The following is an 18,801-nucleotide window of genomic DNA, read 5'->3' as shown; positions in this document are numbered from 1 at the left end:
TTGAGCGAGTTACAAAATATTTTTATATAGATTTCCTTAGAGATCGCATGTCTAGTAATTATTTCAATTTGACTTGAAGCCAAATGATACATTTATTATCCATTTTTTTCTTATTGGTATTTTAGTTCAAGTGCGTTCAAAGATTACTTTAGTCCCGTGTCAGATTCGTTTTTTCAGTTTCTCCAAGCCACGCTAATTTATTGCAGAGCCCGCACCCGTACCAGTAAGTCACAATATGCTAGTGTACATATGGTATACATACTTACTACTAGGCTAAGCTTGTTTTACAAAGTAAAATAACGATGAAATAACTGAACAACTGGGTTATTCATTCCGGATATTGCGCAAATACCGGGATATATCGGAGTCATCAATGGCCGTCTCTTCGATGATGTCGAAGTGATCGTACTTTTGAAACACCTTAAACGATGTCTGGAAGCCGGCATTCCTCAGAACCTCGCTAAAGCGCCGACTCTGCTCTATGAAGGTGACGCTGTCGTGCTCGGCGACCAATACGTAGATCCGCGTCGATCTCCAACCACCCACATCCGTGTACGACCATAGCATGGGCGACAGGCTCTCCGCTTTGCGCTCGTCGATGTCCAGAATGTTTTTGGGATTCACCGATTCCAAATTGTACAGCTCCCTCAAGTCGTACACGCCGCACATGAAGACCAGGGCCCAGCACATCTGGCTCCGCTGGGGACTGACCACCTCGGGTGAGTTGAGGATCCGGGACAGCAAATGAGCGCCGGCCGAGTGCCCGACGAATGTTATTTCCATAACTTGTGTGAGCTCGGCGTATCTGAAAATCCAGTCGAGGAAGCGAACGAACTCCGCCATTAGCTTTTCGAGGCTCACGGCGGGGCAAAGGTTGTAATCCATAACGGCCACACGGATTCCCTGTCGCACCAGTGGCCCCACGATGGAGCAGGAGTGGCTCTTGTCCAGCATCTGCCAGTAGCCGCCATGTACGAACACTAAAAGTGGACTGTGGACGGGTGTATTCTTGTCGGAGAAGACATCCACAACTCGGCGCCCTTCGCCATAGCGCAAGTTTTCCACGATGATGTTCCGATTCTCGGTCAAGTCCCTTTCATCTGCCAAGGCACGTTTTATTAATTTTGGTCCGGTTTTAAAGTTAATTAATTGCTCTTACGCTGTTGAGTTACTTTTATAAAATGCTCTACAACGGCCAAATTTGGTTCCGGCTCATTTTGAAACCTGGTAGTGTGATAACTAGGAAAATACTCCCGGTCAAGGTCCTGGCTTTTCGGATTGTACATTACTGATAAGAAACTGAAAAAACACTTGTTGAGTTCAAAATTAGGAGTAGTAATACAAAGGTGAGTGGGACCAGCAACAGCTTTTTTTGCAAATCGACCTTATTGCAGTCAATTGTAATGCAATATGGAAGCTTAGTTACTGGTAACTGGTCAAACCGGATAGCGCCCTTGTTTTAGTTAACTTTTAACGACTATTGAGCTTTTACTTTGAAATACTTACAAATATGTTCTGAAATAAGTCTTTGACGGCCTTTACAGCACTGGCTAGATGGTGAAAAAATTAAAGGTGGTCCGTTACTTTTTACAAGGGACTCTCAGAGCATCAATCGCTAGAAAGAGACAGCAATATCAGTATCTTACTCAAAAGAGATTCCTATATAAGATATTAATTCTATTTCAAGATAAGAATATATTATAAAATTTGAATAAATGACTCTTAACAAAAAAAAAGAAAAACGACGCCTTATATCCAACTCAACATATTAGAAAATTAAATTTTACAGAAATTTTAACTTCTTTTATTATAAAAAAAAAACCTAATCAACAAATTAGATTGTCGTTCCGCTCGCACTCACTAGATTGAGACCCTCTCTTTTGCACTCATTGTGATGATTAAGAGACCACCTTATTTGGCTACATCATGCACAGACTGTAATGCTGGATTTTAAAGTAATGCGCTACGGCCACACTTTGACAACTCGACGAAAAGCCAGCTCACCCAAAATAACAATTTCGATTTTTGTTTGCAATAAACCATTGAAATCATAAAATGAGCCGACAGCAAAACGAAGAGGACACGAACTCGGCGCTGTTCGACGCCCGCAATGAGTACTACGTCGGCAACTTCATGGGCTCGATCAACTTTGTGCTCCCGGAACAGGGAACGGCCGGATCGGAACTGCTGTCCTACATGTACCTCTCCTACTTGGCCATTGATTCCGGGCGCATTGTGGCTTCGGACATCAAGGAGAACAATTCCACACCCCTGCAGGCCCTGCGGCTGGTGCACGAGGCGTTCGAGCAGCCGTCCCGCACGGAGGAGCTGCTGGAGAAGCTCACCGACAAGGTGGCTGGCGATGAGGATGAGACCAACCTCTGGCACATTGCTACCGCGATTGTCTACTGCCACGACGGACAGTTCGAGAACGCCCTGAAAATCTTGCATGGATCTACGAATCTGGAGTCCATGGCCTTGTCCGTGCAGTGCCTGCTGCGCCTTCAGCGCGTGGACTTGGCCAAGCAGCTGGTGGCCAAGATGCAGGAGATCAGCGACGATGCCACGCTGACGCAGCTCGCCCAGGCGTGGGTAGCCCTCGCCCAGGGCACGGAACAGATGCAGGACGCCTTCCACATCTACCAGGAGTTCTGTGAGAAATTCAAGCCCACGCCGGCTTTGCTGAACGGCCAGGCGGTAGTTCATTTGGGTCTCGAGCGGTACGAGGAGGCGGATGCCGTCCTGCGCGAATCGCTGCTGAAGAAGCACAACGACTATGACACGCTCATCAACCTCATGGTGCTGGCCCATCTCACGGGCAAGCCGGCAGAGTCTGTCACCCGGAACCTGGAGCAGCTTCGCCAGTTTTACCCTAAGAGCGACTTTATCACCGATCTGGACAAGAAGTCGGCAGAGTTCGACCGCCTCTGTCTGCAATACGACATCGGCGGCGAGGAAAAGCTCCTAACCATCTAAGCACGAAATTCCAAACATCCATTTATCCAAACCTATGTTTATATGTTAAATTACAATAAAAATGTATTAGCAATGTACGAGGTAGTGGAGAGGACATCAGTAGCTGTAAAGAAAATGTAAAACTATAGTTAGTGGGACTCCTTTCGCGGCCAGCTCCTGCTAGATGCTTACTTTTGTTTGAAGCCATATTTCTTGCGTTCATAGAACAGATCAGTCTTGGAGCTACCCAGGTTTACGATCTTGGGGCATCCGTCGCGCTGCAAAATGAGAAGTGTTCGATTATCAGAAGAAACGTCCTGTTAAATTCGCTCTCAACTCACGTCCTTCTCCTGTATGGTGCAGGACTTGCAGTAGTATGCATCGGATACTCCGGGACCGCCGCAGATGACGCACCTGCCTTGATAGGAGCCGTAGTTGCACTCGTCGCAGATCCGGACAAGGGTGCAGGGCCGCACGTAGGAGTCGCAGATCACACATTTTCCGTCGTCTTTCTCGCACAGCCGTCCAATGGCTGCCGCATTGAAAGGAACCGCTTTAGAGACTGAATTATGCAGGTATTGTGTGAGAACTCACCCACGCCGGGTTGCTTGCGGCAGAAAATCAAGTCCGGATGATGCTTGGCCATGTTTTAATCGAGTTTTCCTTGATTTTTGAGGGGAAAACAATTTCTGGAAAAATGCTGCGGTTCTTTTGGTGCGACCGTTCGCGAAGTGTTTCCAGTGTGACCGCAGTCCGTCCGATACGATATACCAAATACCAACGTATACAGCCGAATGTCACTGCAATTTTTACCATTCACACCGATTCGTAAACAACAGCTGTTGACGTTTACAGGCGAATGCCCACTGCAATTTTCTGTATTCCGTGTTTTTGTTCCACTAAAAAGTGCAGGTTTAACTCCCCAAAATGCAACAGCGCAGCTAGAAAGTGTGGACCAACCAGTAAACATCCACTAGCGAAATGTCACAGGCGGCATCCACCACGCAGAGTGCGTCTGCTGCACCGGTGGGGGGCAGCAGACGCCCCATGGCCAACGATGTGGGCGTCATGGGCACCACCATGTCGGCCCGATACGGCGAGACCGAGTGGGAAGCGCGAGAGGTTTGTGGCGAACTTGATACCTCCAATCCGCACATGTAAAACTCTTCTCTTCCCCCAGTCCCAGCGGCAGCGGGAGTTGCATGAGGCTCGAGCCAGGGCGGCGCAGATGGAGAAGACCATGAAGTGGTGGTGAGTACGGCGCTACCGGCGAAAACGGTTTATCTCTTAATCACACAACCCTACGCCTTCCAGGTCCGACTGCACCGCCAACTGGCGAGAGAAGTGGAGTAAGGTATGGTTGCCATGGCTTCCCGTTGGGTCAATACCGCCGGTGTCCAATAACAAAACTTTTTCTCACTTTCCGCAGGTGCGTAACGAGCGGAACAAGGCCAGAGAAGAGTCCAAGCAGCTGAGCGTCAAACTGGACGTCGCCATGAAGGAGTCACACTCCCTGAAGCGGGAAAAGAACGATCTCGAGCTGCAGATCACACAGCTGAAGAAGGAGATGGAGAAGGTGCACACGCTGATGATGAAGCACGCCGGCCAGTTCCACCGTGCCGACACCAGCGAGGACGCGGAGGCCAATGGTCGCGACGCCAACTGTTCGCCGGACATTTCCTCGGATGGTCTGAAAAATATCAACAGCGAGGACGGTTTGGTCACAAAGCTGCCCAACGATGTCAAGGACCTGGACATTGAGGAGTTTGCTATGAAGGGCGCCATGCCCAAGCATCTGACGGAGTTGGATGAGGCAGCGGCTGCCGAAGAAAAGCGCCTGATTCAGCAGCTCTCCAAGGACGACTTCGACGAGGACTACTTGATGCAGAAAATATCCATGCTGCAATTGCGCCTCGACGAGGCGCAGAAAACACTTCAGGCGGAAAGGGAGTGAGTAAACATAGAGCTTTCCCGGTAATCCTTGTCTCAAATTCGATTTATTCGTTTAGTGAAAAGCTAGAGCTGCACAAGAGCATTGAAAAGCTATCGCTGGAGATCCAGGATGTGCGCGGCCGGCAGGAGGAGATGCGTTCCGCCAAGCAAGAGGCTGTGCGCGAGCTTCTAACACTGCAGGAGCAGCATCGCGCCGAGATGCGTATCGTTAACAACTCGTTGCAGGAGGAGATTGCTGCGCGTGAAAACTTGGAGCGCAGGCTTACAGAGCTGCGCACCGAGCTGGAGCATTTGCAGGCGGAGAATGCCTCGGAATGGGGCAAGCGCGAGCGCCTGGAATCCGAGAAGTTGGCCATGGAACGGGATAACAAGAAGCTGCGCGCCGAGCTGCGAGACTACCAAGAGCGTTCCGACCGCAAGTGCCGTCCCATGCAGGCAAACGACGTTGAGGTGCGAGCTCTGCAGCAGGAGCTCTCCGAGCGCAACAAGGAGATAAGTGAGGTGAAGATGTCGCACGCCAAGCTCAAAAAGCTGCTGGCCGAAACCAACACTGAACTGGGCCATGCCGTGCGCCGTGCGGAGCAGTATGAGGCGGAGGTGAGTTAATCCACAGCCCGAAACCTTATCGGATGATATATATGAAGCAGATTGCGCATATCAGCTTATCAGGTGAAGGAAACTGGGAGAGAGGAGACTAATCAAAGATTTCGACTGGCATTGGCCACCTAATTGGATTTAATTAAGACATTTATTCACAAAAACACGCGAACATCGAACAGTTTGGTAAATGCAAAGTTCTTCAGTGACACCCCTCCACCAAGTGGGGGAATCAGTTGGCAAAGGCCGCCAGTCCGGTGATGGCGCGACCCAGAATCAAGGCGTGTATGTCGTGTGTTCCCTCATAGGTGTTGACCGACTCCAGGTTCATCACATGCCTAATCACATGGTACTCATCACTGATGCCATTGCCGCCCAGCATATCCCTCATCTGTCGAGCAATGTCCAGGGACTTGCCGGTGTTGTTCCTCTTCAGCATCGATATCATCTCGGGTGTGTGCAATTTCTGGTCCTTAAGGCGTCCCAAGTGCAAACAGGCTTGAAGTCCCAAGGCGATCTCCGTGGTGGCATCGGCCAGCTTCTTCTGGATCAGCTGATTGGCGGCCAAGGGCCGTCCGAATTGCTTCCGGTCTAGGGTATATTGGCGGGCGATTTCTACACAGGCTTCGGCAGCACCCAAAGCGCCCCAGGCGATACCGTAGCGAGCATTGTTCAGACAGTTAAAGGGTCCACTGAAGCCAACAACATTGGGCAACAGCTGTTCCTCCGGCACTCGGATATCGTCCATGAGAATCATTCCCGTGGGCGAGGCGCGCAGAGAGAACTTGCCCTCAATCTTGGGCGTGTCTAATCCCTGGCCGGAGATCTTTCGGTCCACCAGGAAGCCGCGGAGCTTGCCATCTTCACACTTGGCCCAAACGACCAGGACATCAGCGATGGGAGCACTGGTAATCCATGTCTTGGATCCGCTTAGGATGTATGTCTTGCTTTTGCTGTCGTACTTGGCGCGGGTCTCCATGCCGCCGGGATCGCTGCCATGGTTGGGCTCAGTCAGTCCAAAGGCGCCTGGATAAAGTGATGAGAGTTATCGTTTACTTATTTGCTTATATTTTCTTGAGGAAATAGTAAAAAACCAGGGTCCTTTACGTAATACAGATGAAATTCTTAATTCCATGGTGTGGACCTACCAATTAGCTTGCCCTGCGCCATGCTGGGCAGATAGCGTTGCTTCTGCTCCTCGTTGCCATAGTCGTAAATGGCGCCCATGGCCAGCGAGCTTTGGACACTAACGGCAGACCGGTAGGCGGAGTCCACTCGTTCTACTTCGCGGGTGAGCAAACCGTAGGCTACACTGGAGACCCCAGCGCAACCGTATCCCTTCAGGGTGCAGCCAAGCACTCCCAGGCTGCCGATCTCCTCCATGATCTTCTTGTCGAACTGCTCCAGGCGGTTAGCCATTTTGACGCGCGGCAGAAGTTCCGCCTGGCAGTAGCCACGGAATGCATCCCGAATGGCCACCTCCTCCTCGGTCAATTGGCTCTCCAGGTTCAGGAGATCTTGCCAGTTGAACTTGGCCGCTGCTCCGGCCTTGGAGCTCGAGCTGGCCAGGCGGCGGGCGCAGGAACTCAGTCTGCTGATTACACTTTGCGCAATCATTTTCCTACAGTTTTGTGTGTTTCTGGTTTGCAAAAAGTCAGCCGGTTCTCCGCAGAACAGCTGCTCGGCACGACGTTCGACGAGAGAATGATGAAGAAAGCTCCCGGCCGCAGCGAGAGCCAAAGCTTTCGGCAGTCGATTCTCCTGCTGTTCTTTTCGTTCTTCTGGGTTTTTGTTTACCCGAAACAAAATATTGTTGTTCTGTTGCCCGCTGATCGTAATCTGTCCCTAGCGGCTCTAAATTTTTCGCATTATCGCATTTATTTGTGACTTGACGATAGAAACCAAGAGTGAAGGAAACTTTTCAAGTGTTATCGCAGCTTGGCGGGGGTCGGCTCTGCTTATCACTGGCACTGGGGGACAGAAGATACGCCCCATTTACTGCCATTAGTGCTTAGAGATGAGTGGGAAGATGCGGGATGGGGACAGCTCGAAGTCTTCGGGTGCAGTGAAAGATCTCGAAGCATAGGAATACCAGTTATGAGTTACCTTTGTAGCTATAAAAGGTTGTTGACAGTATTTATTACTGAGTTTAAAAGGAAGAATAAAGTTTCTATAATTAATAATAATTATTATATCTATAATTTATAATTTATAATTTCTAAATTATGTGGAATCTTCCGTGTTTCAGGTCAAACGCCTTCGCCAGCGTGTTGAGGAGCTGAAACGAGAGTTAGCTGGAGCTGAGGACGAGCTGGATTCGGCGGTGAACCAAGTGCGGCGATTACAGCGCTCCAATGACGAGCTTGTGGGCCAGACAGAAGGCCTCCAGATGCAGATTCAGCATCTACAGAATAGGTAAGCCCCTTCAAAATATATTTACAACTAAACCTATTAGAACTTTGAGCAAGTCTAACTTTAACTAATATTTCAATGGTGCTGGCTAACTATTAACTAACCCAACTCCTAACCCACTAAACACCAGACGTGCCCCGAGCCCACAGCTGCGGGGAATGGGCGGGGTGCAGCTCAGGAATAAAATAGCCGTGGAGCTGCCCAACGACTGTCTGCCGAACATTAACGACTTGCGTCAAATCTTCGATGACTCGCAGGCTGGCTTAAGGAGCTCCCACAATGGTAGCGATGCAGCGGCTCATCATGCTGCCTCCGTCAAGAGGTCAAGTCACACGGAGCGAACGCTTCTCCAGCAGCAGCAGAGCAGTTCTGCTGCCTCGGCGGCGGCGGCAGCTGCAGCAGCGGCGGCATTCTATGATGCCAAGCCCACGCATTTGGAGGAGAACATCTTCGAGTCAAAGTCGCGAAATCTAGAGTTTGAGCGGGCCAAGCAAAAGTTCGATAATCCCCACGGACAGCACCACCACCATCACCAGAGACAGCGATCCGGAAATGGGCGGTATGGGAGTGCTGGCAGCAATGCCAGCCGGGCGAATCTCGCTCTGCCGCTCAAGGGAATGACAAACGGCGGCAGCAGCAGCAACGCTTCCAGCAAGGATGAGCTAAACCGGCAGCTGTACGAGGCGCATGAGAAGGAGCAGTCGGCAGGGGTGGGCTATGCCAGGAACAGCATTAATCTTGATGGTCTCAAGGTATCCGATGATGAGGTGAGATTGTAGGCGGTGTAAATAATGTGCTTCCTTTTTATGGTTTGTTCTTCGTTATATTATTTATTTGTGTTAATCCGAAAAAGGTGAAATTTATATTTTGTTTATTAATTTACTTTGTTCTTTTCTCAATTTAATCATGTACAAAAATAATTCCTTAATTTTGTTTGCTTTTCAGACTCCGTAGCTATGGTTCGACAAGCTTGTTGCTGGACGATGAGACTGAGGGCAACAGCGATTGAGACCTAAAGATCCAAGACATTCGTGGGACGGACAGCTAATGGTATTACACATTTAGTATTCATTTGGAAATATGTACTTTAAAGTTGGTGGAGCATCAGAGTCCCAAATATGAACCATTATCCTAGCTTATATTTGGGGCTATTACCAACTGGTTCCTTAGTTGATTTGTAAGTACCTAAGTAACAACATTCGCGATTACGTATTTCAAAATCGAAAATAATTTATAACCTTATACAATTACTTACGTAAGCATTAAGATATGTTTAATTTTGCACCACTAATTCCCATCAAAAGATAAGCTTATATCTTGAACAATATTCCATTTAAGTTAAGGATAACTTCTCAAACTGCTTCATGAGTCTTTCTCATCATCCTCATCGAAAACCCTTTGCCTTGATTAAACAAATTAACAGACTTTACATCAGATATACCTACAAAACATATATACGTATTGAAGCATAATATACAGGTGTTCGATTGTTGCGGAATACAAAATTAGTGCCAGAGATCTATAGAAATTTTACGAGATTTAATAGGACATTAGCAATATGCTGCTGACCAAATTAAACGATTATCTTTGATCCTAGTCCGAATTTCTTTTATATTCTAAACATTTTTGGAAAACTTGTAGTTTTTTTTGGCAGCATATTCGATCTTATACAAAATACATGAAAACAAATTTAAAATACAAATATTTACGTATCAAAACATGGTAATCTTAGCGGTTTAGTTCGTGAATAATAATCATTTTTACTCTTATTTAAAACTACTTATATTAAATACACAAAATATGCAAATAAAGCTAGTATGTTACGAATATTAAGCAACCAAAGTTTGTATTGTTTGTCTCCGGAAGGGGAATCCGAGTTGGCTTTGGTTGGACCTTCACAGTAGCTAGAACCCGGCTCTCAGAAAAACGACACATTGAAAATTATTTTTAAATTTTTTGTCTTGTTACAAGTTTTGGAAAACAAAAAAATAAATTAATTTATAATCATGGTGCAATTATCGCGAGCAACCAAATTTACGGGCATCTGCGTATGCGTCTACGTGACCTACGTACTCTTCGTATTCATCCTGCTGCCCTCGTTGATGCCGGACGTTGTGACCTTGCAGCGGGCATTGGTGGCCTATAAAACGCGTCACCTGGGCAATTTGAGCAACTACACTTTAGAGACGGGGGGCCAGCCGCTTCGTTCAATGCTGGTCTCCTTCCGGGGCTCTGGAGCCCTCACTCTTCTGGACAACCTGGCCCACCAGCCTGGTTGCTACCAGCACTATGCTCCGCTGATTGCCTACCACAACCGCAGTACCGCGCACAAGCATCAGGCCCAGGTGCTGGACGAACTGGTGGCGTTGTACAATTGCAACTACAACAAGTCCTCGGAGATGATCCACTGGGGTATGCGATCGGCTATCTTCCGTCGTTTTTACGGGGCCCAGTCGAAAACCTGCCTGACACATAGCTTGGCCGACTGCTGGAATCCGGAGACCATGGCTGGGGTCTGCAAGCTGCATCCCTTCATCAATATGGCGGTATACAATATGAGGCTTGAGTACCTGGTCTCATTGCTGGAAAAGGAAGGGTAAGTGTAATATTTTTGGGGCCTCTTGGGTTACTCCTCCAATGGAATTCCGTAGGCTGAATCTGCGAATTCTGCTGCTGGTCCGCGATCCTCGTGGAACTATGTATTTGCGCAAGCAGCGCCAATGGTGTGTGGGCGAAGAGGACTGCGAGGCTGAGACTCTTTGCAAAGACATGGTCAGCGATCATAAGATAGCCGAGACATTGGTCAAGAATTATCCGCGACGCTTCGAGTATGTATCTTTATTTATGTATTACATGATCCATATCGAAGTGGTTCTCCCATATCCCAGAATCATTCGTTACGAAGATCTGCTGGAGCATCCCGAGGAGAGCATCAAGTTGGCCTTCGACTTCTACGGAATACCAATGGAGAGACCCAAGACCAAAACTCGCGGACTTCATTCCCGCAGTGAGCCAGTCGTTGAGTCGCTTGGTTGGGAACTGCCCTGGAAGTACTCGATCCAGCCAGCCTACGAGTGGATGCACAAAATGCCCTTGGCAGACATCCAGGCGGTCCAGAATGTCTGTACCGAGGCCATGGAGCTCTGGGACTATCGTATTATCCAGGACTTTGAGCACTTTTCAGCCGACACTTTTGAACCGTTTATGGGAAAGGCCTAAGTAAAGGTGTTTGGAACGTCGTTAGTATACATTTCTGGAGCGCAGTTTACTTACAAACCAACCATAACATCAATTTGTAACATTTAAGGGGTTTAAATTAACAAGAAAGTTTAACATTTATGGTACAATAGTTAGTGAGCACGCATCTTGTGAGCATAAGTTGATTAAATTAAGCATTTCTTTAGGGGAATTTGTTATTGTTTTGGTTTTTAATTGTGCGTTTATTTAAAATCTATTTTGGTTTAAATCAGACGGGTAAAAATGAATTACCGCATAAATTGATCGTTGCTAGAACAGAAGCTAAGATTAACAATAAAATAATTATTAACATTATTTTAAAAGTTAAAAGGACCGTTATAAAATAATAAACAAAAATTAAAAATCGCGCCGATTGTTTTTGCTTTCGATTTTCCTACATCTCCCTCGACATCGATAATGTATTTTATCGTTCAGATAACGGTCACACTTATTTTCAAGCTTTTTCCAATTAGACTAGGGGGAAATTTCAACTTGTGAGATTTTTTAGGAGGACAGTCAAAGATTAATCTGGTCACTTTATTGTTTTCAATCGTTTCATTCGGTCGGTCGCGTCGCGGAAAAACACCGCTCTGGAAAACAAAGATAATAATAATACGCGACATCTGCAGCGATCTCTGCGATGCTCTCGAGCTGAGGGCGCGGGCGATAACTATGTGCGTGTGGGAGCGACCCAGCGGGCCAGTAATGTGCAAGTGCTGAGCGGTGCCAAGTGCGTTGCGTTCGTTACATCGCCAATTAGTCATTACCATTAGCCATTGGCCATTGGCTAACCTATTGGGCAGTGGCCACCAGCAATTAGCCAGGAGCAGCGCCTCTCCTCGCCCCGTCCAATGAGCACAGCGGGCTCGGAGGCGGACGTGGACCTCGATCTGGACTTGGAGTCGTGCGCGCTGCTTAACGCAAAGGCGGAAGCGTCAAACGGACCCGGACCCGTCGATCCCGGCAGGACACGCGCTAAGCAGCGCATCAGCTTGAGCGGAAAGCGGCGACGCAGCCGAATGTCGCGCAGGGCCAATCTGATCGGCATCTGCGGCGTGAGCAGCCTGTGCATCCTGCTGCTGATCGCCACCACCCAGCACCGTCCGCTTACCACTCCGTTCAACCAGGCCGCTGGCCGGGATCAGGGTGCGGGAGCGGGTGCTGGTGGCGGCCCTGGCAACGCCTATGGCGTCGACGGGGGGCCGTCCAATTCCCTGGCGCGTAGCGCCTTCTACGACCGCTTCCAGCAGCAGTTGCAGCAGCAGCAGCCATCCCAAACGGCCGTCTACAATCTGACAGCTACTATAGTGGATGTCCTGTCGGCTCAACGGTCGCGCATCCTAACCGAGATGGAGAACTTCGAGTATCCGCGCGGCGGTGCCGAGCGCCTGGCAGACATGACGCCAGAGACGAACGGCACTCCGGTGCGCAGCGTGGTGGTCACATCGTGGCGCTCCGGCTCCACCTTCCTGGGCGATATACTCAATTCGATACCGGGTAACTTTTACCACTACGAACCCCTGCTGGACTTTGGCATCAAGCAGATCCGGGATCCGGACGACCAGGAGCTGGCCGTGCAAAATCTGAAGAACCTGCTCAATTGCGACTACGCCGACATGCTGGACTACTTGAACTTCGGCAAGACGCACACATATCTCTTCGAGCACAACACACGGCTGTGGGACGTCTGTCGGGAGTTTCCGCGCTTCTGCTGGCGGCCCGCGTTCCTCACGCGCTTCTGCCGCCTCTTCCCCATCCAGAGCATGAAGACGGTGCGTCTGCGTCTCGCACAGGCCGAGAAGCTGCTCGAGGACCAAAGGTGAGTGGGCCGCAACATATCCGGGAAGAAAGTGAAAGGCGAGAGTCATAAGCTGACAGGCGGGCGATCTGCCGTGGCGAGGTGCTTGGGCGGAGGCCCAGTTCGTGAAATCAGGCAGGGAGAGCAGCTCAGTGGGAGTGCAGAGATGTTGCTAAATATTGCTTGTGTCGAAGTGCAATTTAACGTTTTTATATCCGGCTGTCCTTAACTTGAATTTAACTCATTTAATATGCCAAATTATTTCGATTTTCTGTGTAAAATATTACTATATATTTAGATACCGGGGGAATAGATAAATATAGTAATTTTTACTGATCTTGTAGTAAAACGTAGGAATAACCGAAAGGAAGGGATCTAATAGGATCCAATAAAATACGGAGGATATAGAAACCTTTGCCAAAACTTTGACTTTTTGTTAATTATATAAAAACTCACTTTTTTTGTATAACTGTCAAAAATCTTGACTAGATCCCAATTTTTATGGGATTACATTAAAATATTTAAACATTTTCTAAAATCTTCATCGACTGATTTATTATACTCATATATTAACAAACGTTTGTGGTTTCATCTTAAATTTATATAAATAATCATTTCTTGCCATTAGTTTTTGTCTCATTCCGGTCTGTGACTCTTTTTTTTATCGTATAAATTGCAGTTTTTCCACTTTGTCACTCGCTCAATTGCCGCAACAATTTCTCAATTCATCCATTCAGCTTTTATCTGCGAGCAGGCCAAGGCCCCCATTTGTGATAAGTCTTGAACGTTATTTCCATAGTTTTGCCACATTACTTCCTTAGCTAGCGGCCGGACAAGCCTTTTAGCTTATCAACCAAGAATGTTTATCAAATTGTTGTGCGGCAAAACAAACACACTATCATAGTACATTCAAAACAAAGTTTAGCCGATTGTTTTTAAGAAATTCTCAGCATTATGTTATCTCATAAATGGATATCATTAACCTCTCATTGTATACATTTGAAACAAGACTTCTGCTAATTGATTTCGATTTATGAATTCATTTCTGTCAATTAATTTAAAATCGATACATGTCTGTCATTTTACTGATTTAACTCCCAAAGACAATCACGTTATCGTTTTTTCTTTATGACTGTAATTACTTTTAGGGGTTTCCAAGCTTTTCAAAAGAGATAATGACCCTTTGTTCCTGGAAAGTAGATAGAGGATTGTGAAGATTATATTTCTGACTACTAGTAGCTACTTCCCAGCCATTTCTGACATGGTCTTTGTTATCGCCGGAACTGCGTTATAATAAGTAGGTGATTAAAACAGAGAATTCCGATTAGAAATTAAAAAAATAATCTAGTAGGGCGCCATTACAACTTGTCAAAGAATTTATACTAAAGTCTAGTGCTATGAATTTTCTGATTTATCAGTTATAAGCTTCTGATATCTTTTCAAACGGCTGCGTTGCTCGTTGCCTTACTTTAGACCCCAAGAAAAGTTACTTACGGAAAGTCAAACATTCTCAAGTATCAATTTCAAAGTATTTGCTTTTGGCTGAGCGAAAAACACTTTTCTCCTTCAGAGCAAATCCTTTGGCAATACAATCGAAATCAAATCCTTTTCAGGCATTTCCCAAATGCCGCAAACAAAAGTTTCATTTACATAATTTCCCATTTAAAATGTAAGCTGGCCAACAAAGGCAAAAATCGATAAAATTAGTGTATAGAAATCTCTTCGGCTAAGCAAACCAGCAAAAGTAAACAAAAAACGAAAATGTATTTGATTGATGTGAGGGTCCTGGCTTTGTGGTCCCCCCCTGTCCAACCCTCTTGTGGTTTCGATTACATTTGGAGCCGCTATGTAAGGACATCGGGAATATGTATTAGATCCGGCTTTTGTGTTGGCTCAGTTGTGTCAATGTTATGCAAAAGATTCCCAAAAACAAATTTCAATCAATGAGAGCGAAACTGACATTTGTGCACAGATTTCAGTTCAATAAATAAACGAATCGAATTGATGGAGATAAAATTGCCGAGTGGAAAATGTCATTTGAGGCATTCTTTGCCGGGCTAACAAATGCCAAAAAGAAATGTTTGATGTCATTTAATGGATATTTACTGCTTACTGGCGCTGAGCTGGTTCGCGTCGCCTCCTTTCCCCCCAACGGGTCCGATTTGTGGTTCCGGTACCACAAGACAGAAAACAATTAACACACTAAATCATGAACCGAACGTAGTTTGTTTAGACTCTAGCAGTCTGCCACCCGGAAGTTAAGCCAGTAAATTACCAGACACTTCAAGTAGAGCTTGCGGAATTTCTCTTTTGGCCTGGTCTGTATTTTTGTTTGGTTTAGGCCATGTATTCCCTATGATTTTAGTTGATTTTTTAAAATTATATTGGGTCTGGGTAATACAAAACATAAAAACTGGAATATCAATACTAATATAGAAACAAAGCCTATGCATTCTTTTGATTTTTCTTATCAAAATAATTTAAAATTAACCTGGTTTTCTCCATCAAATGGCTAATGAAACTTCAGCCTTTAAATTTAATAACTCTTTGCTTAACCATTACTTGTTTTATGGCTCCATTTATACCCTCTTACTTCCATGAATACCTTCTTAAATTAGCTTTGCTCTTAAGGTTTCGTCTGGCACTCACTCAATTGTTAGTTTACCACTTTGCGGGCTGCAGTAAAAATTCTTTCACACTCTATTAACGCATGCCTGGCCCCGCTATCCCCCCAGTGAAATGCATCAAAATTCCGGAAATGTTGACCAGCACTTGGATTTATGTTTTCTGCGGCCAACATAATCCCAGGCACCTCGCCGCTGCTCACTTAGCCCCAATTTGGGTCAGTGCGCGCATTGTGGGGCAAAAAGCCATGCTCGGTGAGTCACTCACTCACTCACTCACTAAGCGGCCGCTAACTTGGCTTCTAATTGTCGATTTGCTTTGGCTTTTCCTCTGGGCTGGGTGTGCCCAGAAGTTTTTGGAAAACTAGACGAGCTGGCCGAACCTTTCGCCTCATCATCATCGCGTATACGCCACGATGGACGGGCTCTTATATTTAATGCCGAATGGCCATTTTATTTATAAATCACACATTATTTTTATGCCATTTTTCATAGACTTTTTCCCGCTCTCCGTGTGCGGCGATAAGGAAGGGAATGTGTTTAATGAAATGAATTACGAAATAGGGGAGTTGGTTTTTTTGTTGTACTCTTCTGATTCCGAGTTTTATTTCCAAATTTATTATTATTTCTTTCTGGGAATTGATTGGTAAAATGTCAAATGATAATGGAATATTATATGGCGTAGCAAAGAGCTTTGTTTTTATTTTATGACAAATACATTTAATTTATAATTTTAGCTGAGTAATTTATATTGTCTTTTGCAAAAGATTTATATAGGGATTCAATTAGACTACTTGTATTTGCTGAAAAGCCTCCTCAGTTAGTTTTCCATTCAATTTTCCAGACTGGGGTTTTTGCGGCCGCTAACTTTGAGCCGTTTTTGGCATCAAGTAGATTAAAATTTGCGAAAATTGAAAGCGCCCGCAGGCCGCACAAAGCGCAGGCCCTCTGGGCGGAATTCCTCCTAGAGAGAGAGGAGCATCCAGTGGCGGCTAAAAGAGCCGAAAGAACCACAGAAACCACAAAGAGTTTGGGCCCCAGTCAGTTTTAGTTGGCTTATAATGAGCAAAGTGGCCATTAACTCGAAAACTTTTGTGAGCTGCGTTTTAAAGAGGCACAGAGACAAACAGGCAGCGGGAGCGGGAGGCCGTTAGAAGCCGCTAGATGTCAAGACCCCGCAGTTTTGAGCTGTTGTAAAGCTTGGTTCTTGGAAGCCTATTGCACCATAGACCTCATTCTGGGCCGTTTAACATTGTTGTTAGCGCTTTGAACTTTTGACTTGACAGTTTTGACAACAAAGCTAGCACCCAGAAGGCGACGCGGGGCGACGAAAGCGAGCGATCGTGAGTTCACTGAACGTTCGAGTAGCATAATTTTCATGCTCTCTGTGCGGGTGTCTCTTTTTTACACTTTTAAGGGGTATTTCCATAAAGTGGATATCCTTGTGTGCCTTAAGGGAAATGGAGAATTTAGAGATTGATGTTAAAGTTAAGTTTTAAGTTTGTTTAACATTTTTGCTTCAGGAACTTAGATAAATTATATTGGGAAACTAGAATAATAGGATATTTTTTGGTAACTTACAGTTTCAGAAATATTATACAAAAAATATCTTTGACAAAATGGTTTTGTATCTCTTTTATCTTTGTAACTACCGTATTAGTTCGTTAAAAAGATTTATAAATAAATAAAAATACAAAATTTAGCACAAAGACTTATTCCACTTAAGCATCTGTAGTAAAGCCAGCTTATGCCAAATTTGACCGACATTTTTGTAGTCAATCATCAACAGGGAGAGTATTGGGTCTCTGGCTATTTATACTATTTTTTGTGCCCCAAACTTTGTCTCCTATTGCATTCGCAAAAACTGAAACTCGTTTCGTTGGTGGCTAAGCCAAAACCTTTTTCTTTGCTTTTGGTGTTTGTTGGTTTGCTGTTTCTGTTGCTGTTGTTGTTTTGGTACGTGTAGAGATCGCCGGCGTAAATGGGTGAAAAGCAGCAATAAAAATTGTCGGTACAACGCGGAGCTAGGAGCGAGCGACCAGAGACCCCGGAGTAGACCCGACCAGAAACTTGACTATGACAAACTCTCGTGGCCGGCAGTGAAAGTGATTGATTTTTTTTTTAGCTACTTCTCCTCAACATGTACTGGAAATTTCGCTTTTTTTTCGGTGTTTGGGCGTACAAATAATTTCTAAAATCGTAGCTAGTGCTGGGTTTGCCTGGTTTTATTGCTGGATTTTTGTAGCTTACTTATTTTTCCTCTTTATGGTGGAAGTTGATGAGGCGTCGGATGATGATAATAATGGCAAATAATGATAAGTATAGAAATTTGGCCAGAAACCAGTTAAGCCAGTTGGCGCAAGCTGCATGAATAATAATATTCGAATAGTTGTGGAAATAAATGTATGCTGGGGAAATGAATTGAGAGTTTTTATTTTGAACTAAGTGTAGTTTGACTGTATAGTGAAATGCAATCTGGATATATAAATGCTGAAGACTATTTTGAAATATATATCCATTATTATACAACTCACTCTAATTGGAGTCTAATAGAGGCAATGATAAGTTCTTTTATGGAAATAATGCTGTTCCTTCTGCTTCTGGAAAAACTTAAATATTCCATCCAACAAAAACAGACTGTAACCAAGTCCCCTCCCCGCTATAAAACCATAAAAAATAGAGCCAATCGCTTCGGGGGGGCCTGTAATAACTGGCGGTCTTCTTTCTACTGCAGCCCAGTGCCTGGTTCTGGTCAGAGCCCCGCAAAGCGTGTGAAAATCACAATGATTTAGTGGCTGAAAGCAGCTCATCGATCAATAGAATCGATCAGTTCAATGCAGCTAACGATGCGACCGCAGCATCTGTTGCCCCGAAACGCACAGAAAATTGATGAAGCATGGCTTAGGGGAGTAGAGTGGAGTGGAGTGGAATGGAGAGGAGGAAGGTCTCCAGCTTGTCCCGAGAACCACGACCAAAACTAATGTCATAAAGTTGCAGTAGTCCGGGGGTAAGAGGGCCAAATCGCATTAGGCGATGCGAACCTTGTCTATGGCTACTTAAAGATTTACAGCGCGACGTTTCGGCCATAAATTCCGCCCGGTAATTGTACGCCGCAACTGAAACCCAGAGAGGGAATCTGACACAAAAACTAGAAACCGAAAAGCTCTGCTCAAGGCCTGAGTATGTATCGCTGATTGAAGTTCTGCTTACAGCTGCTGGGGGAAA

The 18,801-nt window shown here is 45.7% G+C and overlaps 7 protein-coding genes across 9 annotated transcripts in view; 4 read left to right on the top strand and 3 right to left on the bottom strand.

The window, feature by feature from the left end:
• Positions 1–164: 164 nt before the first annotated feature.
• On the bottom strand, positions 165–1,365 carry KFase (kynurenine formamidase). Its single transcript, XM_017178311.3, has 2 exons — positions 1,160–1,365; positions 165–1,100 (listed from the first exon to the last, which is right to left on the bottom strand). Exons 1-2 carry the CDS (start codon positions 1,284–1,286, stop codon positions 325–327), a joined length of 903 nt encoding a protein of 300 aa, XP_017033800.1. The 5' UTR covers positions 1,287–1,365; the 3' UTR covers positions 165–324.
• A 586-nt stretch (positions 1,366–1,951) lies between these two features.
• Positions 1,952–3,053, top strand: epsilonCOP (coatomer subunit epsilon). The gene has a single exon (XM_017178310.3). It carries the CDS (start codon positions 2,056–2,058, stop codon positions 2,974–2,976), a length of 921 nt encoding a protein of 306 aa, XP_017033799.1. The 5' UTR covers positions 1,952–2,055; the 3' UTR covers positions 2,977–3,053.
• Positions 2,994–3,712, bottom strand: Phf5a (PHD finger protein 5a). The gene is made up of 4 exons (XM_017178314.3): positions 3,550–3,712; positions 3,297–3,487; positions 3,148–3,233; positions 2,994–3,079 (listed from the first exon to the last, which is right to left on the bottom strand). Exons 1-4 carry the CDS (start codon positions 3,599–3,601, stop codon positions 3,073–3,075), a joined length of 336 nt encoding a protein of 111 aa, XP_017033803.1. The 5' UTR covers positions 3,602–3,712; the 3' UTR covers positions 2,994–3,072.
• A 67-nt stretch (positions 3,713–3,779) lies between these two features.
• On the top strand, positions 3,780–9,513 carry LOC108082773 (coiled-coil domain-containing protein 102A). Of its 2 annotated transcripts, XM_017178306.3 has the most exons (8): positions 3,780–4,077; positions 4,136–4,206; positions 4,270–4,309; positions 4,385–4,905; positions 4,965–5,505; positions 7,754–7,920; positions 8,048–8,684; positions 8,863–9,513. In XM_017178306.3, the coding sequence occupies exons 1-8, from the start codon at positions 3,937–3,939 to the stop codon at positions 8,869–8,871; spliced, it is 2,127 nt and encodes a 708-aa protein (XP_017033795.1). In that variant the 5' UTR covers positions 3,780–3,936; the 3' UTR covers positions 8,872–9,513. The 2 variants fall into 2 exon arrangements, with proteins under 2 accessions (XP_017033795.1, XP_017033796.1); XM_017178307.3 differs by lacking the exon at positions 8,048–8,684 and having other exon boundaries at positions 3,790–4,077.
• Positions 5,638–7,216, bottom strand: LOC108082774 (glutaryl-CoA dehydrogenase, mitochondrial). The gene is made up of 2 exons (XM_017178308.2): positions 6,654–7,216; positions 5,638–6,531 (listed from the first exon to the last, which is right to left on the bottom strand). The coding sequence occupies exons 1-2, from the start codon at positions 7,120–7,122 to the stop codon at positions 5,738–5,740; spliced, it is 1,263 nt and encodes a 420-aa protein (XP_017033797.1). The 5' UTR covers positions 7,123–7,216; the 3' UTR covers positions 5,638–5,737.
• A 277-nt stretch (positions 9,514–9,790) lies between the features above and the next one.
• Positions 9,791–11,326, top strand: LOC108082776 (carbohydrate sulfotransferase 5). Its single transcript, XM_017178309.3, has 3 exons — positions 9,791–10,513; positions 10,569–10,745; positions 10,806–11,326. Exons 1-3 carry the CDS (start codon positions 9,924–9,926, stop codon positions 11,134–11,136), a joined length of 1,098 nt encoding a protein of 365 aa, XP_017033798.1. The 5' UTR covers positions 9,791–9,923; the 3' UTR covers positions 11,137–11,326.
• Positions 11,327–11,696: 370 nt separating this feature from the next.
• Positions 11,697–18,801, top strand: part of LOC108082809 (carbohydrate sulfotransferase 4) — a 31,821-nt gene continuing 24,716 nt past the window's right edge. Inside the window, exon 1 of one of the 2 annotated variants that reach the window (XR_011445616.1) lies at positions 11,697–12,973. Coding sequence is in view for 1 of the 2 variants with exons in the window: in XM_017178368.3 (XP_017033857.1) it covers positions 12,006–12,973 (968 nt within the window). In the remaining variant the exon portion in view is untranslated. The remainder of the gene's footprint in view (positions 12,974–18,801) is intronic. The other variant, XM_017178368.3, reaches the window with a different exon arrangement.

Source organism: Drosophila kikkawai, chromosome 2L (assembly GCF_030179895.1).
Source record: "Drosophila kikkawai strain 14028-0561.14 chromosome 2L, DkikHiC1v2, whole genome shotgun sequence".
NCBI lineage: Eukaryota > Metazoa > Arthropoda > Insecta > Diptera > Drosophilidae > Drosophila > Drosophila kikkawai.
Note: the sequence above shows the minus strand (reverse complement) of the source record. Positions and strands in the feature narration are given on the sequence as shown.